At 40.6% G+C, this 26,726-nt stretch overlaps 2 protein-coding genes across 2 annotated transcripts in view; both read right to left on the reverse strand.

Annotated features, from left to right (window-relative positions):
• The window catches only part of LOC143127049 (basement membrane-specific heparan sulfate proteoglycan core protein-like), a 33,222-nt gene extending 13,705 nt beyond the window's left edge, over positions 1–19,517 (reverse strand). The window contains exons 1-21 of the mRNA XM_076288351.1: positions 17,471–19,517; positions 17,308–17,332; positions 17,111–17,217; positions 16,843–16,896; positions 16,577–16,627; positions 16,242–16,300; positions 9,668–9,725; positions 6,196–6,237; positions 5,746–6,024; positions 5,209–5,481; positions 4,451–4,510; positions 3,909–4,181; positions 3,546–3,806; positions 3,044–3,310; positions 2,470–2,742; positions 2,105–2,380; positions 946–1,191; positions 737–850; positions 581–611; positions 225–370; positions 60–113 (exon numbers count right to left, since the gene is read on the reverse strand). Coding sequence (XP_076144466.1) covers positions 60–113; positions 225–370; positions 581–611; positions 737–850; positions 946–1,191; positions 2,105–2,380; positions 2,470–2,742; positions 3,044–3,310; positions 3,546–3,806; positions 3,909–4,181; positions 4,451–4,510; positions 5,209–5,481; positions 5,746–6,024; positions 6,196–6,237; positions 9,668–9,725; positions 16,242–16,300; positions 16,577–16,627; positions 16,843–16,896; positions 17,111–17,126 — 2,833 coding nt within the window. The 5' untranslated portion in view covers positions 17,127–17,217; positions 17,308–17,332; positions 17,471–19,517. The remainder of the gene's footprint in view (positions 1–59; positions 114–224; positions 371–580; positions 612–736; positions 851–945; positions 1,192–2,104; positions 2,381–2,469; positions 2,743–3,043; positions 3,311–3,545; positions 3,807–3,908; positions 4,182–4,450; positions 4,511–5,208; positions 5,482–5,745; positions 6,025–6,195; positions 6,238–9,667; positions 9,726–16,241; positions 16,301–16,576; positions 16,628–16,842; positions 16,897–17,110; positions 17,218–17,307; positions 17,333–17,470) is intronic.
• A 746-nt stretch (positions 19,518–20,263) lies between these two features.
• On the reverse strand, positions 20,264–26,177 carry LOC143127386 (Fc receptor-like protein 5). Its single transcript, XM_076288861.1, has 6 exons — positions 26,113–26,177; positions 23,219–23,254; positions 22,584–22,856; positions 22,214–22,480; positions 21,723–21,981; positions 20,264–20,658 (listed from the first exon to the last, which is right to left on the reverse strand). The coding sequence occupies exons 1-5, from the start codon at positions 26,141–26,143 to the stop codon at positions 21,806–21,808; spliced, it is 783 nt and encodes a 260-aa protein (XP_076144976.1). The 5' UTR covers positions 26,144–26,177; the 3' UTR covers positions 20,264–20,658; positions 21,723–21,805.
• Positions 26,178–26,726: the final 549 nt, after the last annotated feature.

Genomic DNA, 26,726 nt, shown 5'->3' on the forward strand with positions numbered 1-26,726 from the left:
TATAGTGCAAAAAAAACAGATCAATATATCCAGATATTTCATAGTGTGAACACACAGACCTTTCTGCAGTGGCATATACAAGGGTGTGAGGGTGTCATAGTCATCTGTGCATCCTATGGTATGGAATGAATGATAAATCATTAGAATGAAAGACATTGTTCTGCAAAAATCCAAACCATACATTACATTAACATTAACAAAATCAACAAAAGAGTCAGTCTTACTCTTCTGCAGTTGCATATACTCTGACTGAGTCCCCTCACTTCCTGCAGACTGACTCTGATTCTGATTCCTCTGGTCCGGGTCTGAACTCTGATTGGTCCTCTGGTCCGGTTCTGAACTCTGATTGGTTGTCTGCAGTTGCTGGTCTCTACAGGGAAACAGAGATATGTTATGTGCTGACAAAGTGATGACGTATGACTGACTGTTGAAACCCATAAGGAAAACAGACTGTAACATGGATAAAGACTAAAAAGACTGGTTATTAAGTAATCTGTGACTAAATTCATATTCAGGGTTAAGGCATTTCTGAGTGATTCACAGCTTTCCATTAACAAATTAAATTGTGAAGAAAACTTACAAGTTTCGCTTCACTGTACCGGAACCTAAATCTCAGAACAGAAAATGTACAGACATCAATCCAATGGCCATGTTCCATTATTTTAAACAGTCTTTTGTTAACATGTCAGATGCAATACAGGAGTTATTTCCATAAACTGATAACTTTTACTCTTACTTTTAACTTTGTACGAGTACAGCATGACCAGTGAAATGACCAGAGCAAATGCTATTAGGAGCCCAATCACCACACTTACTCCTACCACCAACATGGAAGACCCAGAACCTGAAACTGTAAACACAATGAACAACTGATAATGGCTGTTACTGATATCCAAATACCATTGATGTATACATAACCATTACAAAACTATTAAACTCTACAACCTCTAACTGTGACCCAGCTCTCTGGTGATACTCCTCTCTCTGGGTTGCTGCACTTATAGAGGCCTTCATGTGACTTTGAGACTGCAGGGATGGCCATCTCTCCTGTGGTGGAGGTCTGCAGGAGTGTCCCATCTTTATAGAAGTCAGCACTGATGTTTGATGGCTGGTAGCGATATCTACAGCGCAGAGTCAGAGGATCTCCCTCAGTCACAGGATGGACAGGAGTCTCCAGGATCACATCACCTTCTGCACAAAAAATAACTAATTTAGCTGCCTATACCAAAAGCAATCACACTTTCCAAATTTAGGTGATTGATAAAGATCTTGACAGTCTGAGAATTTCCTTCACTGCTCTATAAACCAAGAATAATGAAAGTCTGCTGAACCACCCCATGGAGGTACAGATACAATTAGAGTGGCACTCAGACAGCACAGACCTCCACAGAATGTATCACAGCTCTGGGTACTGAAGCTAAGGCACTATTAGCCCATTTCACAAGATGGGGCCGCTGTGTAAATCAACTTCCTGTAGAAGGGCCCCAGCCGTGGCGCAACTGGCTGGGGCACCTGCACCGTATGCCGGCGACCCGGGTTCGATTCCCGCCCCGTGGTCCTTTCCGGATCCCACCCGGACTCTCTCTCCCACTCACTTCCTGTCACTCTCCACTGTCCTGTCGCATTAAAAGGTATAAAAAAGCCCCCCCAAAAAAAATTCCTGTGGAAGAGCACTGTCCCATAGACAGCAAAAGAAAAGTCCACAGGAAAGACAGAAACAGGAAGACATTTTACCCTGCCAATTAAGGTATCATTAACATCAATGAGGCCGGACACCTGGACACTGTGAAATTGTCAGATTTCAAATAAATGCATTTGCTTGCGTTGACCACTAGAGGGCACACCAGGTGGGAATGTCATATGGTGCAATAATAGTGAAAGTGAAACTAAATCACTGCAGTTAATCCAAGAGTCCAGATAATCCTGCAGACATAGAGATGGGCAAAACACACCACACCTGGCAGGGGTAATACATTAGCCAACAACAACTAAAAGAAAACCTAGATACTAAATGGAAAACACAGTTACATTTTCCATACACTATAATATCTGATAACACTCACTGTGAACTCTTACTAAATGGAAACACTGTACTTCAACTCACTGTGTACTGTGATGTTGACAGGATTACTCCGCTCTCCAGACTCAGACTGACACCAGTAAACTCCACTGTCTGATGGAGATGCTGAGCTGATGCTGCAGCTGGATCCTGTTTCTGATCTCCAGTCAGTGGGACACTTTGATTCTCCTCCTCTGCCTGTGAACCACCTCAGTCTCCATCCAGTAGAGTTGCCCTGAACCCCACAGCTCAGGGAGAGAGGCTCAGATGTAAAGATCTGGGTCCAGTTTGAATGGATGATCACAGAAGCAAGAGACACACCTAAGGGAGACACAAATAAGAATTGACATTAGTGGACTATAACACACACACATACTCATAATATTGATATTCTAACGAAACAAACTAACCTATGAGCTTTATCTCCGCTGTATCACTATATTGAGTGTAGAAGACTGGGTCTCCTCTCCCAGCTCTGCACCAGTACTGTCCTCCATCAGAGACTTTATCAGAACTGATGCTGTAGGAGTTTCCAACAGTCTGGGCCACAGGATCAGAGGTCTGTGTGTGTCTGTACCAGTAGAACACCAAACCAGAGGAAACACCCAACTCACATCTCAGAGTCACTGAGTCTCCTGTGAGGAGCTGGTGGCCTGGACTTAATGTGAGTTTGGGCTTTGGTGCTGAATAGGAAGAAACAGTCATTGTCACACAGCAAGTCACACAGCACATATGCACGCACACACACACACACAAACACACACACACACACACACACACACACACACACACACAGGGATGGGCATTGTTAAGAAATTATCGATATCGATGCCATTGTCGAGTCTGCTTATCGATGCGATTCCTTATAGATTCCCATATTGATTGTATGATTCCGATGGATCAGAAGGTTTGGAACCAATTCCTAAACGATACCTGGAACCGATTCCCAAGCCTACACACACACACACACACACACACACACACCTTTCACAACAATAGTTGTTCTCTTGCTTGGTTTTGATGATGTGGGTCTGTCTCTCCTCTCCCCCTGACACCAGTACTGGCCCTTATGAGACTCAGCAGCTCCTCTGATGGTGAAGGTGTTTCCCTCAGACACTGGGGTTCTGCTGGACTCCTTATACCACTTATATGTCCAGCCACTGAGAGACTCTATCACACACTTCAGAGTGACGTTCTCTCTAGTGAACACAGGACTCTGGGGCTCTACAGTCAGTGTAGCCAAAGGCAGAGCTGCAGAAGAACACATGGAGAGAATGAGGAGCAAAGGAGAATTAATGTGAACTGTCCTGTTTAGACTATTGGACACCTTCGTAACAATATAGTGGACATATCAATGCAATATTGTACTATAATATTTTAAACATGTATCAGTTCATGATTCAGACATGATACCTTTGTATATGCTTATCCTTTTTAGTTAGAGAGAACACATACATAAAAAAGTAGTTTTTTGTTTAAAACTTACCATTCACTGTAAATTGAACAGTGCTGCTGTAATATGTTGATTTCCTGCTTCTCTCTCTCACTCCATAGCACCAATACTCCCCCTGATCAGACACAGTGGCTCTGTTGATGGTGTAGGTGTTTGTCTCAGAGGGTTTGATTGACCCGAGAATATTCCACTGATATGTCCAGCCACTTGAGGGCTGTATTCCACATGTCAGAGTGACTGTTTCTCCCGTGAACACAGGGCTGGGTTGTACTGTCAGAGTAGGCACTGGAAAAGCTGTGTTGTGACAAACAAATTGTAAACATGTTTATGAATAGAAGCTCTCAAGTAAATAGATATAATTATCATTTAAAATATAATTAGTGTAGTAGTATTCACCTCTTACACTGACAGAGACAGGAGTACTACGCTGGGAAGTCTTTGGTCTATTTTGTCTACTCCCTTCACATGTGTACTGGTACTGGCCAGCTTGGTCAGGGTGGGCAATGGTGATGGATTGTTTATTCTGTTTGGGAATGTTATCATTACCTCTGCGCCAGTAGTACCAATTCCAGCCTGTGTGCTCTGCTATGTCACATCTCAGAGTGACTTCATCTCCAGGGTAGTATGGACCCTCAGGAGACTCTACAGTTACTGTAGCTGTGGGCAGAGCTGTGGAGGGCAATGTAATACACACAGATTAGTTTACTGATTGACTTCTACTGTGTAAGTCAAGGACTATTGAATGTATAAAGAGCCTTATGACAGAAATTTACATCTTATCATGGTCCTCAATGAATGATCTGTCTCTACTCAAATTCCTACTATTCAGAATAGCACAAAAAGATCAAATCAATCCTTCACTCACACACACACACACACACACACACACACACACACACACACACACACACACACACACTCATGCATGCAATAGTTACCTTTATCACCCGGAGAGAAGAAATACTCTTTTCTGATTGGCTGGCGGGTGGCCTTTAATTCTGAATAACAGGACACCGTTCCATATCAATGCTTATGAATGGTAACTATAACAACCATAGTAGGACGACGGTTGCAGCGCTCTAGAATCTTTTGGTTGCAGGCTTCCCAACAATGGAATCAACTGTAAACAAGCTAACTGTCCATGCTAAAGTTGTACAACAAGCTGAACTAGTGAGCTTCTTTTTAAACAGAACCGCGTGTTTCCAGTGTTTACAGTGGCAACCGGGTGATAAGCGGGATAACGGCCTTCGAGGTGTGTCCAGTTATACGGAATTAATGGACTTGGGCGGAGGCAACTCCCCTCCGCTGCGCGTCGGGGAGTTTTTGCCCCTCGCCCTCGTCCATTAATTCCGTATAACAGGACACCTCGGCGGCCGTTATGCCTTACATAACATCAAGAGTTATTGTATTGCTTTGTTGCATTGCAGTTGGTCTGTCTCTCCTCTCCCCCTGACAGCAGTACTGGCCCTTATGAGACTCAGCAGCTGCAGTGATGGTGTACAGTATGTGTTGGTGTCCCCCTGAGAAACTACATCTCTGTCCCAGTCTTTATACCACTTATACGTCCAGACACCCTCAGACTCAATCTCACACTTCAGAGTGACTGTTAGAGTATTTTATAGTAACCCTTATACTGTAGGTTGAGCTATACCTTAAGAGCAAAGATACATAATATCTCATGCAAGAAGTTACTCACCTTTAACAAAAATATAAACATGTCCACTCATCAGTGAAGACACAGCTCTGCCTCTCATCTCTCCCTGACACCAGTAACGACTCTCATCAGACTTGGCTGCTGCTGTGATGCTCAGCGTGCTGGTGTCAGGCTGAGAGAGATGATAACTGATGGAGCCTTTAAACCACTTATACGTCCAGTCACTCTCAGGCTGTATCTCACACTTCAGAGTGACTCTCTCTCCAACATACACAGAACTCTCTGGCTCTATGGTCACTGTAGGAGTGGGCAGGGCTATGGGAGGTAAAGAGTAAAAAATGAATAAATACACTTGACTTCCTCTCCAGTGAACACAGGAGTCTCTGGCTGCACACTCAGTGTAGGTGTAGGCAGGGCTATGGGGACACACACAACACTGATTAACAGCACACTCATCACATGATGACACCCCAAATATACACAGGCACTTACTGTACCTGGAAATTCAACAGTTTTTTACTGCTAGCAAATCCAGTGGAAGAAAATGGTTATGGTTCACATTAAGTGACCAAAACTCACCAGACACTTGCAGTTTCACTCTCTTACTCCATTCGCTGTATTCTTTATCTTTGACACCGTGGCAAATGTATTCAACACTATGGGACACATCCAGAAGCTGTGTTGTGTATTCATTCTTGTCACTCCAGCCTTGTTGTGGGTAATTTCTACCATCTCTACGCCAGAGGAACTTCCACCCTGACGTGTCCTGTCCCTCTATGCTGCATCTGAGAGTGACAGACTCTCCTCTGTAGAACTGTGTTTGGTCAGGATCCAGCACCAGTACAGCTTTGGAAGTCCCTTTGTAAATCACAGGACAAACATGACATGAAGGTGTGAGGAAAACTGATGGAAACTGGACATAAAGACGTATAGTCTGAGAACCGAATTAGTCTAGTGTGTGATGTGGGGATAAGCTGTGTCTGGGATATTTCAACATATTACAAATTACATGATAACATTCACTTTTACCTTGCCCTGCTGTATGTCCAGAGTAGGAACACAAGATCAGCACTAGAACACAAAGACACACAGATCCAAGTTCATCAGAGTTCTTCACACAGTTTTCATTAAGATTCTGACACTCACCAATGATTTGTTATCTGAGATTTGCTGTTGGGTAAGAACAGAATCTACACCCACTCAGGTGTACACTAACGCACAAGAGCAACTGAAAACATATTCTACTGCAGGGCAAATGTGCTTCATCATTATCTCCTCTCACCACGAGTGTCACCACTACCAACATCAATGTCACTGTTATTTCACTAAAAGTGTTTAAAGGTGCAGTCAACCATTGTGCATGTTATCACACTTTACATTCTTTTGTCCAAAACAATGTGCATTATATTTCAATCAAGGACCAAAAGAAAAGCCCTCCCTTCACTGTTCCCGGAGAAACTCCACACAGTGTTGCACTTTTGTTTGGGGGACAGGCTGCCCAGTTTGTTTGTTTCCAGTTTTAGGACCCTGGGCTGCCTACAGAGAGCGTTTTATTTATAAAGTGTACTCACAGGATGGGCAGCTAGCTGATTGTGAGGAGACAAAACATGTTTTGGGCTTGAGTGATGATTGCTGACTCTGATATCTGACTGTACCTTTCATCATCACTTAAAAAATATGCATACAATTATATCAACACAATATAATTTCTCTCTCATACACAAAATATGCTCTCATTGTACCCTTGACCCACGTATACCACATCCTTCTTAAGTGACAGTTTTGAGAATAAGACAATGGTGAATCTGTGTTTGATCCTCAAAACCACCTTTCAAGAGCAAACAACAACAACCAGTAGAAAATGACTGTGCCGAGGCCCAGCACAACTACATTACACCACTGAGTAGCAACACCTAATCAGGCCCAGCACAACTACACTACACCACTGAGTAGCAACACCTAATCAGGCCCAGCACAACTACACTACACCACTGAGTAGCAACACCTAATCAGGCCCAGCACAACTACACTACACCACTGAGTAGCAACACCTAATCAGGCCCAGCACAACTACATTACACCACTGAGTAGCAGCACCTAATCAGGCCCAGCACAACTACACTACACCACTGAGTAGCAACACCTAATCAGGCCCAGCACAACTACATTACACCACTGAGTAGCAACACCTAATCAGGCCCAGCACAACTACATTACACCACTGAGTAGCAACACCTAATCAGGCCCAGCACAACTACATTACACCACTGAGTAGCAACACCTAATCAGGCCCAGCACAACTATATTACACCACTGAGTAGCAACACCTAAGCCGTACTCTTCATTAAAGGATGTGTTGATTCTCACCACTATGTGCTGCTCTACTGACATACTCAAAAGAGGCTCCCCTCCTCAATCAGGGACACAGGAGCAGGACTTTTTACAATGCATCGGTCTAGTGTAGGGTTGCCACATTTGATTTGTGAAAATCCGGGACATTCATTGCCGACCCCCCCCCCCCCCCAAAAAAAAAAAGTTATGATTTTGATTAATGTTAAATGCCTTTCATTATAGGCCTATTACTGGTTTTAAATAATAATTTATTAACAAATGCTGCAAATGGTATAGCCTACTGTTTAACTATAAATGGTGCATTGTCACTTAAAGGAGAATTCCGGTGTGATATTGACCTAAAGTGTGTTGAAACATGATACCGAGTGTGAACGTATGTCTCATAGCCCATCTCGGCTTGTCCCCTGCACTCCAAAATCTGGCGCTAGTTAGCCGATGCTACCAACAGCTTTTTCAATGGTGGTGCGTCGGCATCGGGCTAGCCATGGAAATAAATCACTGTTTTACACCATTTACGAGGCTCAATGTATCTCCACACTTCATTGGTAGACTTCCGAGGGCCCTGACATTTAAAACGAGACATTGAGAACTTTGAAAAAGCACTGGTAGTTTACTTACAAGACGATTTATACAGACAGTATCTTCACGAAGTTTAGCGTTTGCAGCCATCTTGAATTTAGTCACGATAAGTCGAGCGACGAGTAAGAATGAACAGGTATGATAAGGGATCAGATTCCAAAAATAATTCAGTGGAAATGCATGGATTCCAGTTTCTTTCAGTAGCAGCAACTGGAATCCATGCATTTCCACGGAATTATTTTTAAATAAAGTTAAAGTTAAATGTGGCAATAAAATTTCAGTGAATCTTTTACAAAAGATTCACTGAACAAAAATGCTGATGTGGTACATGAAAATGTAGCTAAAAATGTGGAGAATGCAATGCAATCAAGCATTATGGACGATATATTGTCACAAGCTGGCAGAATAGGCAACAGGCCGATGTGCGTTTTATTTGGAGACTGTTTTGCGAGACAGAGACTGAGTTTGCTGCTGATATTCTGGGGATAGGCTACAACATAGCCAATGTACGACTTTAGCCTTTTAATATATTTGCTGCATTGGATCAGTCTTCCTAGAACAGGCAAGGGCTTTCTAGCCTCACGTCAGCAGCGCTGCATCACCCATATAGCCTACATTAAAACAACCAGCGGATGGTGGGCGGGTGCCGTTTCGAAGATTGGTCAAAAACTTTGTGTTGATGGATGGCTGATGGATGATAAGTTTTGCTATGCAGTTATGGTTGAAATAATAGCCCATCAGCGCATCTCTAGTGTGTGTGCCTCTCTCTCGCTCAGAGGGGAGGGAGAGGCTGAGGGTCGATCCAGCATGGATTCTAAACTCTGTGGTGGATAGGATCTACAATTAGGTGTTAACAATACTACTACGCTAGGTCGAAGTACTCCCAAGTGCTATTGCGCCACACATTGTAGTTCTCCGGTTTATTCGCTTGGAAAATCGTTTCATGTTGCGTGGCCGTAGCATTTCTATCAACTACTCGTGCAACTGTATTTAAGTCGGTAAAACGTGGATGTTTTTGATTACTTCTACGCTTAGTTGCCGTCAAAGCCCGCTAGCATAGCAACATGCTAACACAGTCCAGCCGCGCACCAGAGCGTTTGAGTGCACGTACGGACACGGGAGAGGTATGACTCAACTCGTGAAAGTTAAGGTAAGAACATATATTACTACTGACATTGGGTGGCGTGTTCCTTTAACACGTTTTCTGAAAATTTTGTTCCATGTGCCCTTTTTAAAAAAATTGAGCCCCTGCCCCTTCAAAGGTCTCTGCACGCCCCTGCTGTGTTGTATCACAACACAGATACAAAAAACGGAACATATCCAATTGCACAAAGATTCACAAGTCTTTGTGCTAATGCATGAACATAAGAGCTGGTGGGTTTAAGTAAATATCTTACAAATAGCTCTGTATAATTATGTAGTTATAAAACTATAGGCCTACCTAGATATTCACATGCATAGTAAATAGTAAATAAAGCCACAGAGATGGAAACTTCCAGAACAAAACACACACACACACACACACACACACACACACACACACGCACACACACACACAGGCGTAACTCACCAAGCAGCAGGCCCACAGGAGAGAGCTCCATGCTGTGTGCTGTCCAGTTTCTGATCGACTGAGATGGTAGAGTGTGATGAGAGAGAGAAAGACACTCGCTCAAGATAAACTACCCTACCCAACAGAAAATAGGGGAGGAGTGGTAGAGAGTTTCTGTGTGTGTGTGTGTGTGGTGGGGGATTGCATTGGCGGGTGGGTGTAAGGCAGAATAACTGAGATAGACATGCAGTCAGGCGAGTGGGTCTGCAAAAAGTAATACAAAAAACATATCTCGACTGATTGAATGATTGATTGAGTGATTAAGTGATTTATTGATTAATCCATTCATTCATACATTCATTATTTTTATTGTTTACTTCACAGATGTTTAGTTAGATGGTTAACAAGCCGCAATGCATTTTGGACAAAATACCAACTATGCCTTGTTCTCCTGAGACTAAAAGTCCATCTGTTTTTTTTTCTGTAGAAGACATTCAGAACAAGGAAACACAGAGAACAGACAACAAGTAACCATATATGTGAATAATAGAGGGAGAACTTGGATGTTATTACTGAGAGTCAAAAAAGGGGTCAAAAAGAGGAAGGTCTGAATCTTTCATATCACATACATAGATGCAACCAGTTTCTCATTATTGGTCTTTTGGTCTTTTCTATTTTTGCAATTGCCATTCTACATCACTTTTATCACATTAAAAAGGAAACTTGCAGGATCTGTTTAATATTATGTATTCATTCACCATATCTAATTGGCATGGCTATAACTGCAAGGAAAAAATGAATGAGGAAGTAGCAGCCAGAGATGTTCTGAGAGCTGACCCATGTTCAGCTAAAAGCCACAGAGTCTTCAAAAATAAACATGTTGGTGACACAAGTGTGAACTTTAAAAGAGCCCTTTCTCACGCCTCTTTTGTGGTATTTTTTTTTTTTTCATTGGCTTGGTTTTATTATCACTTGGTAAACATTTTAGGATCAATGATCTGGTATTTTAGGAACACCTCCTCATTATTTTGTACAAGGAGTGTCATATCTCAGAAGAATATCAGTCGTTATATAAACAATAAGGACTCAGAAACTGCATTCATTAACTATGTATTCATTAACTATGTCTAATTGCCATAGATTTTTGCTATAACTATATTTTGATGCATATTTTCTGTTATGTGTTGTTCAGTAAATGTTCACTGTACTACCATCTGCACATGTGCATTAGAGAGGAAATGGTTGGTGAGCACCTCCTACACACAGCTCACAGCCTACAGAGGAAACCAGACCAGAACCACAATCTCTCACCTCCTCTTGCACAGCAATAGACACGTAGAAACACAAAGAAAAGGTAGAAAAGGTAAAAAACAAGTGAACGAGCAACAGATGAAGAAACAACAAACAAACAGCAATAGGGTATAAAAAGAGACAGAGGGGAGGAGAGTAACAGGCAGATTGGGGCAGATGATTGTGAAACACTGAAACCAATGAAGACCCAGATAGTGACTAATTCAACACCACGGACAGCACCCACATGTGGCTCAGTGTTTCATTGTGTTTATCACGCTGACTATAAATAGCCCTTAATCGTCCTGTCTTCTGACGTAAAAGTCCTGGCAGGAAGCGATTACATCAACGTTTTTTGGTATATCCAGTTTGTAATATTTTTTTCCGAAGTGTTTACAAGTTAATGTTAACTAATAATTGTTGCAAACTGGTACTACAAACAAAATATTAGTGCATTCCTGGATCTACATCCTTATGCATGCTTCCTGCCAGGACTTTTACGGGCTTTTCCCAAATCACAGAAGTAGCGTCGACGCAGCGGTATAGTAGCAGATAGTAGCATCCATCAGGCAAGTGTTATTTAAATAAACTCCTGGTGTACTTACAAACTTTTCAATGCCTTGCTTTATGAGTAAAGAACATAGTTGTACTACTGTAGAAGTTTCGTACCATTCAGGGCATTATTAGTGGGGTAATTTACGAGATAAAAGTTGGTTCCATTACGCCTGCAGAAAGTCATTCGTTTCTGACAGCGCTACTCGACCAGGGTTTGACCAAGGGAAAACAGGTTCTGGGAGGGTGTTTGGCTCGGGGTCATGGTGCAAAGGACTAGAGCCCGACCGATCTATCGGCGGGCCGATATTATCGGCCGATATTAGGCATTTTCCAAACTATCGGTATCGGCATTTATAATGGCCGATAAATGAATATTTTAAAAATAAAATAAAAACGGACGAAACACCCTTCAACCATGTCATGAGTGTTGGCGTTGTATAGTTTGTCCTCCAGAGGGCACTCTACACCGTCCCTGCTGGCAACACTCGTGTATAACGCGCCACACATCCTGCAACCTGCTGATCCAGCCAGAGTCGGGCAGAGAGAACCAGTTTTCCGCGAGTGAGATCATCAGTGAAGTGTGTTCATGGTGATTTGGTCACGAGACATACATTGCTTGAAATAACAATTAAACGAACATCCCCATCAGTTCTCTTAACTCAAATAAGCATGACAAAATTCGTGAAAACAATGTCCAGTTTTGCTGCTGTTAAATAAGCCGAGAGTGAAGCGGAATTAGCTAGTAATTACGTTACGTTGTTACAGTGTAGTTGACTGTCTGTCCTTTTAACTTTTGACAATGTGACTGAAGATGTATTTCTTTAATAGCGTGACAGTTATAGCAGTGAGACGTATCATCTCTCCCCGGTCTGTTATTTTGAAAGCGTATGTTTTACAATTTGCAGTATGACGTTATCCATTGCTAAATTAGGGCTCATCATAGACTAGCTAACCACAAAGCTAGCTAATGCTATGAATATCAGTGGAAGACCGCTAACGTTAACATTAATGAACTTGGAAACCACAACGAACTTATTCTGCCTAAATAAAGTAATGATTTATTACTAGTATATCTGTAGTTACAGTCCCTGCATTGTAAAATGTAAATTAGACGTGAGAGGAGTGAACATTTAGACATAGAGAAAAAGTATCAAACGTAGCTTGTGCAATACGTAGCTTGTGCATAAAAGTTAGCTTTTCTTTTACACGTGTGTGAAATCCAATGACGCCAAGTGTGCGCTTCAGACTGTCGTTCAGCCGCAGCAGAGTTACATAATGGATTTAGATCACTAAATAGTAGGTTTTAGAAGGCAGGCAGCAACTGATGATTGAAAATGGTTTGATGTAGCTTGATGGAAATAATTTTAAAAGTGCAGGTAAAGGGATAAGCAAGCTGACATTTTAATTATAAGGTAGCTTGTAAGGCTAATTGTTAAGTCTTAGTTCAAAGTTATATTTATGAAACGTGTTGTTGTTATTGTGTTTTTGTTCAAAAAACTAAGTTTCATATCTTAACTTTCTATTTTTATACATTTTATTTATCAGAACTTTAATATATTTCGATGTTCCTCTGTTCCACTGTGACAATATTATTTAAAAATAAACAAGTTTGTTTTTGAAATGCATTATCATATTATTTTAGTCAATACTCATAAATAACTACAAATAACTAATGTTAGGGAAATCTGTTAATGTTTTGTTGCGCGTTTCTGAAAAAATATATATATATCGGCCGATATATCGGAATATCGGATTTTTAAATCAACAAATATTTGTATCGGTATCGGCCTTCAAAATCCTTTATCGGTCGGGCTCTACAAAGGACCCTAGGGTGAAATTACTCCGAACCATCGCTTTAATGTGATGTTGAAAGTCACATTAAAGCACTTGGGACCAAGAAAGGTTTTCTGAAACACTGAAATCCTACTCTGGTACATAACAATTCACCACCCTGGACAGCTCCTATACCTTCTGCCCTCCTTCAGGGACAACAAATACACCTGGAATTCTCCCTCTCTGAACTCTACGCATGTTCCTCATCTGTGCCTTCAAATATTCTCTTCTGTCTAAGGATGAACTGACATGCGGATGTCATCAGTGAATATGATCAAATATACACCTGACGAAGACCCGAGTGGTTGAAACGTTGTGTATAACCCACCATTAAACTGGGAGCTTTAGAGACAGTGTGCGGATATCTTTCCTTTTGTTTTAGTCAGTATTTCTAGTAGTGTTGTCACGATACCAAAATTATGACTTTGATACGATACCTGCCATAAATATCACGATGCTCGATACTGAAACGATACTACGGCGAAATCCTAAGATATCTGGAAAAGAAAGGACTCATACCTCCTCCAAGTGTATTGAGTAATTTGTGTTGAATTTGGTGCACTTTTGTAGTGTGCAGGTCAATTCTGGGTTCTAAACTTCTAAAATTCCTACATAATTATTATTTTTTATAGTCAGTAAAATAGTAGGCCTACTTTGTGTGATTAAGTCCTTTATTGTTTGTTATAGTTCATTTACATTGTGTTGTGTTTTAGCAATAAAGTAGCTTTAAATAGCCAAAATAGGCTAGATCAAGGTCAGTGTTGAAATTACTGCATGCAAATCACTAAATGCTATGCAGAGGGGCCTAATCTTTAGGCCATCTGATGTACAGTATTGATGGGTTTCATCAGGTCCCTTTCCACAGGTGTATTAATCAAGCACCATGCAGTCTGCATTGATAATCAAGGTGCTTGATTTTATACACCTGTGGAAAGGGACCTGATGAAACCCATGAATAGGCTACCGTAGGCCTTCCCGTGTTCATGGGATTTCTTTGACAGTTGCAAAGGGAAAAATGTGAGGATAGTCTTCTTTGCGCCCAGTGTACAAGTACGACGTTCCAACCACTCAGGTCTTCAGATAGGCCTACACCATTACCTGTTGCAATATATCTGTGTGCATTCCTTCATTACGTCTATTTCGTTGATAACATGATTTGCTACCACGTAACAATAAGCCGCTATTATTATTAGGACTCAACACGCGGTGGTAATATATGCTGTGGGCTTTAATTAGCGCATTTCGGGTAGCCTATCCTACATCTGGGCAATAATTGTTGAACAAATTGCAGTTTACATGCCATGCCTAATATTACCAGTAGTACTGACCGAACATGAAATAGATTGTTTGGTAGTGTTGGTAATGTTATTCTGGCGTGAACATTGCGCTTTCATCACGTTAGCACCCTATGATTACAGCACATTATGTCTCGTCTAAATGATTACAGCTCGTTATGTCTCGTCAAAATTCATTCAAGGTTCGCTTTATCCCAGAGAACCATACTCGTTTCACTTAGGCTAGACTAAAACAGAATAGAAGAGAAGAACTTGGCACTAACCATGTAGTTGTGTTTTCTATAGCATATTTAACCTGTCGTTCTTTGAACTCTTTAAAAATGTTGGGATATGTCTGCGAGGTGTTTAGCCAAGTTCCATGCGTAGCCTACTGTTTTTAAATGACTTTCAAACATATTTTACAAACGGGCCTCTGTGTACCTGATGGCTTGCCTTCACTATTCGCGATGTCTTTTGTTTTATGCACCAGGCCAAGGACTGTCGGCAAAGAACTATGTTTACGTTGCTGTGCGTGCACTCACTGAGAGCTGCCTGCTTGACACGCCCACTTGCCTAGATGCGTGCAAGGAGCAGTGAGAGCAGCAGTTCACACAGACCGTTATTATTTTAATAAAGTATCGATTCTAAAAACGTCGGAAATCGTATCGTTTTTTGCGTGAAGGCATCGTGATACCTTTTTAGTATCGATACACCGTGCAACACTAATTTCTAGTATCCAGCACATGTAGAATCTTTATAGATGTGCGTACACCTCTACACTTTAGTTTATGATCAAACATAGTCAATATTTCATCACTCTTTCGTTTTTCCTTTTTATTTTCAATATACAAAACACACTATGATATACAACTCTATATCTTAGATATCTTAAATTCACTTGGAAAATAAATGTTCATATAAGAAAAAGTTAAAACATGTACTAAAATAAAGACAGAATATTAGACACCTTTTAAAAAATTATGAAAATAAAAGTATTGCATTATTTTTTGTGAGCTAATTGGCTGCCACCTTCAACAATGAAGTATGCTGTTTTTATCTAATGGCGCTCAGTAAATTACAATTGCAAATTACCAATTTACTCATAATATATATATATATATATATATATATAGAGAGAGAGAGAGAGTTTGCAGCAAGTTGTGTTCTTCATTTTATTGTTTATGAACACATACACTAATTGTGTATCTGCCAATTATGTACTTTTTATCCCATAAATAAACAAACAATCAACTTAAAAGACATTGTCTACACATGCCGTCATTTGGGGAAATGCCACTTCTTAAAAATACACATATAGAACACATATTTATCAAGCTCATAATAATTCATCAGTTACAATAGACATCAAAGGCATTTGCTGAGATGTTATGGAAGTCCTAAGCCTTTGTAACAGATAGATCTTTGAGCTTTGTGCAGATGGATCCTAATTTAGGTAATGCCATCTAAAAGGGAAACAACAGAGTTTTGTTGCTTCCCAAATAACGGAATTCCGTGAATTGATACAACACACATGGCACAACATTCACATATTCATTTGGACGTTTTACTTAGGCAAATGGCTTTTTCTTACATCTATCTCTATCTCTCTCTCTCTCTCTCTTCCTCCTTGTTCTCTAAGTTACCTCTGTTTCCTCTGCTCGAGTGTCTGAGGGAATCACATCTTCATATCCCTCCTCTTCATCTAGAGAAGATATAAGTTAGGAGGATTGTCATCAGAAACTCCAGATCATTTTGATATATGTTTTACTTTTGTGAGATTTTCACTGTCAAATTGATGACTGGTGCATACAGTAGCTTGTATTCACCACAGATACACACCAGATATATTACAAATAATCCCTTTACGTGTATATGCATTTTTATTAGTTATAGCTGGTCATGAACATAGTCTGCATTGTATTTGCATAGTGCCAGCAACAAATAAAACATAGATGTTTAGTTGAACAATAGGTCATACCTTCTTGAGAGTCGTTGGATGATTTCAATGTCTCATAGATATCTGTAGCACCTGCATCAGATAGAAATGATAAAAAAACACATCCTGTAAATGCCTACTGTATATAGTGTAGTAAGAATAATGTAAGATCAATGTAAACTCAGATTAGTGTACATAGTGTAGCAAGAAAAATCAGATCAATCTGCTCAGATCATTCAATCCCAAATACAGTACAATGTTCTGGGAATCAGACAAATATACATCCTTTCAAACATGAACACACAGACCTTTCTGCAGTGGCATGTATAGAGGTGTGATAGTGGCATAGACGTCTGTACTTCCTGTGGGAATGAATGGAATGGAAATGGTTAAATTGGAAGAAAAAATATTTATAAGATGCTGTATACTAAACACACTTCACCATGTCAACTCTTTATCCCATGCTCTCAGTTTGTCATAATTAATCTCACGAGGAAGAATACTGTGACAGGAAATCAATAACAAATCCATACCATGCATTACCAGTGTAAAAACAGACAGTGTAAAAAGTCTTACTCTTCTGCAGAGGCATATACTCTGAGTGAGAACCCTCCCTTCCTGCAGAATGACTCTAGTCCTGATCTGAACTCTGATTGGTCCTCTGGTCCGGCTGCTGTTGGTCTCTAAAGGGACATATAGATCTCTTATATATGCTGACAATGTGATGCTGTATGACTGATGAAGTGAAAGGATTTCAGCAGATTTGTACTCACTCTGTTGTAGTGGTCAAATATAGGCCTGCAGTGAAACACAAACAAAACTCTAAACTGTAAAAAAAGTGTATGAAAGCGTGTGTAGAATGTACAGGTGTTTAGAATAGTTTAATCTACAGGAATTCAATAGTTGCAGGCAATATAGTTGTTGTGTTTTACATACCTGTGAGATCTTTAGAGCGGTGCAGCCAGAAGACTAAATAGGAGAAGAACATTGCCAGCACCACTCCCACAGCTAACAGGATGAAGGAACTGAAATCTGACAAAGAAATGCAGCAGTCACCCAAATCTCTCTCTCTCTCTCTCTCTCTTTCTCTCTGTGTGTGTGTGTGTGTGTGTGTGTGTGTGTGTGTGTACGCGCATGTGAGAGAGAGATAAGAGAGAGACATTTACATCTGGGCAGTGGTAGCATAGTCATTATCAGTGTTGGGAGGGTTACTTTCAAAACGTATTCCGTTACAGAATACAGAATACATGCCCAAAAATTTAATTTGTAACGTATTCCGTTACGTTACTCAATCTGAGTAACGTATTCTGAATACTTAGATTACTTCCGCATTGAATTGCATTTTATAAGTGTAGGAATGCGGCCATCAAATCCTGCTTAGGCCTACTAAACAGCCTATTCTGGTGTGTTCTTCTGTTCCAAATGGCTGAAGTGTTAGGCCCACATAGGAGAAAGTAAAGTCAACTTAGCTACCTGATACAACTTTAAAATAGCAAGGTGACCACTAAAACTACAGCAGGCAACTAGGCTAATTAAAACAAACAAAATAAATAGGCTACTTTAACTCATTGAATTCCAAGCTGTTTTCGGGAGCTTTGTCCTAGAGTGCCAGCAATCTAGACCAGTGTTTTTCAACCACTGTGCCGGGGCACACTAGTGTGCCGTGAGAGATCATCAGGTGTGCCGCAGAAAATTACCCAAATGTCACTCACTGGTCCAGAAAAGCAACTGTTGCATCAAAGAATTTATAACCACATGCACTCATTGATTGTATGATTGCACTATTTGTGGTATGCAGGCATTGTACAACGGGGGCCCCATATCCAGTATTCACAGAATCATCACATATCTAGTTCATAACAACAATTAAATTAGATATAGGCTAGTCACCTACAAATGAAACAGAGGGCGCTTGTTTTTTTGAGCAGGTCTTGCATAGAAGCCATAATAAGGCCATATCTGTGTATTATTTAAAATTTTAGGCTATGGTATGTTTATTTTTTCTTCACACAGGATGTTAGTGTGCTGTGGGACATTTTAAGTGTCAAAAGTGTGCCGTGGCACAAAAAAGGTTGAAAAACACTGATCTAGACCATTGTTGATGATTTTTGTACAGCCACAGCATATTCTGTGTTATAGCTATGAACACGTAGAATAGCTCGATTAAAAGGTGAGACTTTAAGCTCTCAGTGGGTGCAAACCGTGTATTTCTACACGCCTCTGTTCCCTGAGAAATCCCAAGCAGTGGCTAGTTTTCATCAAAATCACTGTTTTTTTTCTAGAAATGGAGATATAACGTCTTTCATGAAATATGAAGTGTTGCCTGTTACTTACTTGTGTAAACATTCCGGGAAGTGATCAGTGAGACCTGGCGAGACTGCCACCTAGTTATAGACCCACGAAAATGGCCTGGTTTTGACCTGACGTGCATGCGTCACTGATTTGACCCAAAGCGGCAACCGAGTTATGATAAAATGTCCAGATAAAATGTCCAGATTGTGCGTTTTCATGAGTTTCACGATCGTCATATATTTCATTTCCATTCATCACAGAGTTCCCAAAATCACATATAAGGTGTATTAGAGTGTTTAGCTTCGTCATTTAAAAAAAAAAAACTAAAAACGTAATATTACGTTTTTGGCACTCAACGCATGGGAAGGAAAAGGCACTCAGTGAGTTAAGGGCGTAGCCAGAAATTATAATTAAGGTGTGCCTGTGAGGTTTTTCGGTGGCATCAACCCAGTACAAGTGAGGGGCGCATATGACAGATGGAACGTTAATGACCTGTAAATGTAAACACTATAGGCTACTGTATATCAGTGCTCTCAAAATGAACGTGATCGCATAATGGCAATCAAAAAACGCACGTTAAAATATGCTACTTGCAAGAATAATTCTTCAGAGGCTGCACCATATAATTCATTTTAAAACGTAAATGTAGATCTAATTAGAAAAAAAAATAATCCATAAAGCTATTTTAAGTTAGAATAAAAAAACTTGCAGTGCCTATTTTAGAGATTGGTTTTATTGTAGGTCTACAGTAAATCAACACGTTAACTAGGCCTCGTTTATTGATTAGCAAACTGTAACCGATTGGCCGAAGTAGCCTGAGCTATTAATACTTGGGAAAATATCCTTTGAACAGACATCAGGAACCACGATCAGTGAGGAACAGTAGTTACCTCCACTTACTTTACTCCTAATTTGCTGTGCAAACAGTCATTTCAGGGTCTCCGATGACGCGTCAATAATGCACGCTGGCTGCGTTTTGAGGCTAGTGCAAGACGGCGGGGCTTGGATTTAAACATGTAAACAATTTCATCATAGATTGCTTTCAGGAGCTTCTGGGAAATGGAGTTGCCTTAATTTATTTAGAGAGTGAATAAACTTATGAAACAGAGAAGTATCGTCATGTAATCCATTGATTTCAACAATGTAACTGTATTCTAAATACCAACTATTTAACTTGTAACTGTATCGGAATACAGTTACTCATAATTTGTATTCTGAATATGTAACGCCGGTACATGTATTCCGTTACTCCCCAACACTGGTCGTTATGGAGCTGGGCTTGTATGCAGTAGCCAGAAAAGTTGTGGGTTAAATTCCCTGCTGACACCATTGTGCCCTTGAACAAGAGACTTAAAGGGGTGGTTCAGGATTTTGGACATAGGACCTCATTTCCAAGTTAGCAAGTGTGATATTTAAACGTTATTGTGTGTGTGACATTGTGAAGTGTACTTTGGAGTGGGTAAGACTGTTTTTAGTGGCAGGCTAACACATACTGATGACTTGCGCTAGCCTAGCACCTGCAAACTCTGCAATTAGAAGGACTGGATGAAACGTGTTGAAAACGGTCTCCACTGATAAATATTACACTTGCTAACTTGGAAATGAGGTCCTTTGTCCAAAATCCTGAACCACCCCTTTAACCCCAAGTTGCTTGGGGGAAAATGACCCTTGTAATTATTGACACATGTAAGTCAAGTGGAGATAAAAGCCAAATTAATAAATAAAAAACATTTGAAAAAAAGATTATTGAATTTTGAGAAAGGTGAAGTGAAGTGCGTTACTTTGTGCCTGTCCTGGATGAGTGTCCACAGACACTGTAGGTACTGGGAGACCTGTAGGTACAGAATGACAAGTAAACCATTGACACTCCATCAGCAATTGAGACAGAATGCAAGAAACAGAGATGCTGCATAATGTTACAAATGATATAAAAGGGACAACATATTACTTTGATCCTGCATGATGTGTAAGAGTTTAGATTGACACTGTAAACTCTTCAGCACTTAAATAAGGAACCATTGTATGCATTTGTATTGGGTTTTATTCAAAATCAAACTTTGTGAAATGTGCTTGGGACAGTCACACCATATGATCTTTGTCTGGTTTGGTTAAAATTTGTGAAAAACGGGAATAGGAATGGCACAAATGCTCTGTATGTAATGTTCATATAAAACAGCATTTTGTAAACAATTCTTCTTTTCTAACCACATTCTTTACAGATTTTGTGATTATTTTGTTATGTTTGACATCTCAGAGTCACTGAGTCTCCTGTGATGAGCTGGTGGACTGGACTTAATGTGAGTTTGGGCTCTGTTAGGAGACTATCACTGTTATCAGCACCTCATCACAGTAAGAAACTCCCACAGCACACAGATGGATCATAGACATTTGTGCATGCACATGGCACACACACACACACACACGCTCGCACACACACACACACACACACACACACACACACAAACACACACACACACACACACACACACACACACACACACACACACACACACACACACACACACACATACACATACACAAAAACACACGCACACACACTATACCTTTGATGGATCATAGACATTTGTGCATGCACGTGGCACACACACACACACCTTTAACATCAAGAGTTATTCTTCTGCTTGGTTGTGATAAAGTGGGTCTGTCTCTCCTCTCCCCCTCCCCCTCTCACACACACACAAAAAACACACACACACACACACATACACAAAACCACACGCACACACACACTATACCTTTGATGGATCATAGACATTTGTGCATGCACATGGCACACACACACACACACACACACACACACACACACACACACACACACACACACACTCACACACACACACACACACACACACACACACACACACACACTAGTTACCTTTGACATCAAGAGTTATTCTCTTGCTTGGTTGTGATGATGTGGGTCTGTGTCTCCTCTCCCCCTGACACCAGTACTGGCCCTTATGAGACTCCTCTGATGGTGAAGGTGTTTCCCTCAGACACTGGGGTTCTGCTGGACCCCCTATACCACTTATATGTCCAGCCACTGAGAGACTCTATCACACACTTCAGAGTGACGTTCTCTCCAGTGAACACAGGACTCTGGGGCTCTACAGTCAGTGTAGCCAAAGGCAGCGCTGCAGAACACATGGAGAGAATGAGGAGCAAAGGAGAATGAATGTGAACTGTTCTGTTTAGATTATGAAAGACCTTGGTAACAATATAGTGGACATAGCATGTATTATTTTATTTTAAGCATGTATCAGTACATGATTCAGACCTGCTACCTTTGTATATTGTTTTCCTTTTTAGTTAGAGAAAACACTCACAAAAAATATCACTTTTCACTTGTTTTTTTTTAAAACGTACCTTCCACTGTAAGCTGAACAGTGTTGCTGAAAGGTGATGATTTCCTGCTTCTCTTTCTCACTCCTGAGCACCAATACTCCCCCTGATCAGACACAGTGGCTCTGCTGATGGTGAAGGTGTTGCTGTTTGGTTCAGAGGTTCTGATTGACCCGAGAATATCCCATTGATATGTCCAGCCAATTGAAGGCTGTATTGCACATGTCAGAGTGACTGTTTCTCCAGTGAACACATGGCTGGGTTGTACTGTCAGAGTAGGCATTGGAAAAGCTGTGTTGTAACAAAACAAATTGTAAACATGTTTATGAATACAAGCTTTCAAATAAAAAGATATAATTATCATGTAAAATGTCATTAATATGTCTATAATCACCTGTTACAATGATAGAGGCAGGAGTACTACGCTGGGAAGTCGTTGGCCTCGTTCCTCTACGCCCTTCACATGTGTACTGGTACTGGCCTGCTCGATCAGGGAGGGAAATGTTGATGGCTCGACTTCCCCTATTTTGAATGGAATATTTGTCTCTGTACCAGGTATACCAATACCAGTCTGTGTACTCTGTTATGTCACACCTCAGAGTGACCTCATCTCCAGGGTAGAAGGGAGGCTGAGGAGACACTATAGCTGATGTAGGTATAGTGGGATCTGTGGAGCAAATGACATTAAAAAACACATCCTTAAAGATATCCAAGAAATGAATGATGGCCGCATAGGCCTATATGAGATGTTACTTTTAACAGTGTGATGAGCACATTCACTCATCTGTGGTGACACAGCCCTGTTTCTCATCTCTCCCTGACACCAATAATCCTTGGACACACATATAAGGTGATCCTACACACACACACACACACACACACGCACACACACACACAGACACACACACGTCCTCATTTTAGAGCAAATTAAGGAGCGAAAAGCAATTATAACATAACACAGGAAAGCTGTGCAATGCTCAGCCTCCCGCCTGACCTTCTTGGATTATTTATTCCATGAATGAATCTCACCTGCAGCATGTCCAGAGTAGGAGTACAGGCACAGCACTAGAGAAAATAGACAGAGTGATCATGATACAATACATAGACACACAGTTTAAACACTTCCACAGAATTTGTAAAGAGAAATGTCTGTCCCAGGACAAAGCCAAAGTGCACTCTCAGTCATACGTGTATACAGCATGTCCTTCCTTAGTGTTTCAACAGCTGGTCTGTCAATATTCTACGGTGGCGCATTGCATTCACATCACACAAAAAAAATAAGGGTAAGGCTATTTGCACCCCTGGTACAATTAGCAGTGTATGCTATTCGTACCCTGGTACAATAAGAAGTGAATTCTATTCGTACCCCGGTGCACACAGCAATGTGTCCTATTAGTACCCCGTCTGGTACAAATATCAATGTATGCTATTCGTACCCCGGTGCACACAGCAATGTGTTCTATTAGTACCTTGTCTGGTACAAATATCAGTGTATGCTATTTGCACCCCTGTGCATTTAATCTGGCATATTGATCACACAATGTAATAATATATATATATTTTTTTTAAACAGTTGTTACATAACAGAGTGTGAATAGCTCAGCTGTGTAATAGACAGGGGTACGAATAGACACTCCGAAAAAATAATCAGGTTATCTCATAATTACGAGATAGTATCTCATACGAGATAGTATCTCATAATTATGACATATTATCTCATAATTACGAGATAATTATCTCGTAATTACGAGATAATTATGATTTATGACACATTTCCAATTCTGCCCCCACTTGTGTGTGGCAATGACATGGTCTAGCTAGCAACATTAGAGAAGATAGACCTATCAGCTTCCCAAGAGAAAGTCTGAAGCTGAAGTTCCTTTCAAACCTTTACTTAGGATTCACTGTAAAACTAAGCAGACCAACAGAGTACATCTCAGTTATTTCATTCGATGTTTTGTTTAAGAGCAATCATGTAGACTAGCATTTCAAGTTACAGAATATAAACGAATGTGTTAGCTTATGGCTAATGTATATGAGAAATCCCATAGAGATTTCTCACTAACAGTTAGCATAATCAATAAAAGTAGATATTTAGAGCCAACTTCAGTCCATTTACGAAAGGGTTACATAAGAAGAGTTCTTTGTTTACAACTGACTATTTTCTCTCAATATAATACGTGTAGGAAAAATGTGACTGTTTAACTCATCAATGCCACTTGAACAAGTAGCCTAGCTGCACAAAATAAACAATAGGCGTGCATGTGACAACGTGGATGGAGGTAGCCCTATGCGTAGTAGTACCTCCACCTACTGGTAGGACTGCCAATGTGCAACATTGTATTGCCTTTGGGCAAAGAGTAGCCTTTAGAAGCTTCTATTCTCTTTGCTTTGGGGTTGTTGGCGATTTGACAGGCTTATGTTTCCACACAAAGTCCTTTCAGGCAAGTTCCCCCACTCGGCGGCCATCTTGCAATGAACTTTGGGCAGTTATCGGGCATCTATTTTCCTATTCAAGTGAATGGGGAGGCATACAGGAACGGGTAGGATATGTGTAGAGACTACCGCCATCTTGTCATTACGAACTAACCCTCATTAGAATGTCTCTGTTCCACATCAGGCTGAGGTATGATACGAAGACACACAACCTACATGCAAAAGAATCATAAATCTCTTCTTTCTAGGAATATGTGTGTAGCTCGATCAATGCTGAGAACCAGAGTAAAACCAAAACCAAAAGCAAAACACAGCAGGCTAGTAGTCAAGCAAGTACAGGAACTGAGCCTGACGGGCCCCTCAGCTAAACATGACTTCTTTCCCACCACTAGGAGGTGCTGTTGTAATAAGACACTTCTGCTCAAGAGATCCAGTCAACTTCATCAGGGACAGAGTAGCAGGACTCACACAGCACATAGACACAATCCAGTCAAGCTGTGTATTAATCTTTAAACTGTCAATTCACTTTGAAAGAAGATTAAATCTAACAGAAATAAGGCCAGTGTTTTCTTACACTCTCCCTCCCTGGCTGTAGCAGTTCTGGGTATAAGGCAACACTGTAATCATTTTATTGGTTTAAATTCACATACAATAGAAGCCTGTCTCTGTAGAGTAGCACAGACACTACAGGTAAGTGTAGCAATAGACAGGACAGATGCAGTGTTACCGAGATGCATTCAACAGCTAAAAAAAAAACATGTAGCATTTAGCCTAATGGTGAGACTTGTGGTTGAAACCATTCTTCCTGTCCTTGCATTTCAACTCTAATATTAGCACTGGAAGATTCTAATGCAGCTTTCAACATTAAGATTTAGTAAAACTCCAATCTTAATTTATACTGTACACATTAAACAGCAACAACAACAACAACAGCAAAACAGGAGTCCACTGAGTCTTACTCATGAACACAAACACTGGTGAGGTTTTATGCAAAGACAACAAAATTGGTCATGCGTGTTATTTAGATGTAAACCCTCTTGACCTGATGGCAAACTCAACTGCTATTTACTGCCATTTCATCTGCATACAACAGACATGAAGACAGGTGCAAACACACAAATTCTCTCATCCTCTCATACAAGTCTGTCTTTGAGATCACTCTTCAGTGTCATTGCTCATTCATATTAAGACGAAATCGCTGTTTAATTGATGAACATCTACTGTTAATTCTACAGTAACCCACTGACAACCCTGCAGCAAACTACATGCCCTTTCTTTGTAAGTGTAGAGTGCTTGCAATTCTACTTCCCAAAGCAGAAACAGCATTTTTACCTCAGAGCCCCAGTAAGTCCCAAGTAAGTTTGAGCAACTTAATCAAGTGTGTAGGCTAACCCAAAGCAGAAACAGCATTTTTACCTCGAGAAGTCAGAGGCCCAGTAAGTCCCAAGTAAGTTTGAGCAACTTAATCAAGTGTGTAGGCTACTCACCAATCAGAAGCCATATAGGAGTGAGTTCCATGGTGTGGGCTCTCGTGTGACTATCTCAGTGTGACTACCCGGCGTGAGAATATTTTCTACCTTAGACGATGGCTCCACCACAGAGAACAAGGCAGGGGAGAGGTCAAGTCTCCTCACATCTTTCACAATACCAGCGAGTCGAAGGAGGAAACCACTGTTTCTCAGACCCTCTCACAACATACGAGCTCTGAAAAGCAGTTGACAGTACAGAATGTCTACCCCCCCACACCTTATAGGGGGTCATTCATACTTGTGATTGTCAATAGTTTCTCCAAATTGATATGTAGAGCTAAAATGTGTCATGCTCTGCATCGCTACTTTTAGACTGATTTTGTCTGCTACAAATTTACACCATCAGCTTCATGAAAAAAGCATACATGTGTCATGCATGACACTTCTTTGTACTTTATACAGTAGGCTACATGCCCAAATATGGTACTCACTGGTTTTAACTGTACTTTTTTAAAAAACTTCAGTAATGGACTGGACTTTTATTGCTTCAATTGCGAAACTCAATGTGCTTAAATATACCTTTAATTGCTATCACACAAAACTTTTGCTCAGCAATCATGGGAAATACTATC

This window comes from Alosa pseudoharengus, unplaced genomic scaffold, assembly GCF_046254945.1.
Source record: "Alosa pseudoharengus isolate Yale_2024_CS ecotype anadromous, Long Island Sound unplaced genomic scaffold, YU_APseudo_1.1 YU_APseudo_1.1_scf_17, whole genome shotgun sequence".
Lineage (NCBI taxonomy): Eukaryota > Metazoa > Chordata > Actinopteri > Clupeiformes > Clupeidae > Alosa > Alosa pseudoharengus.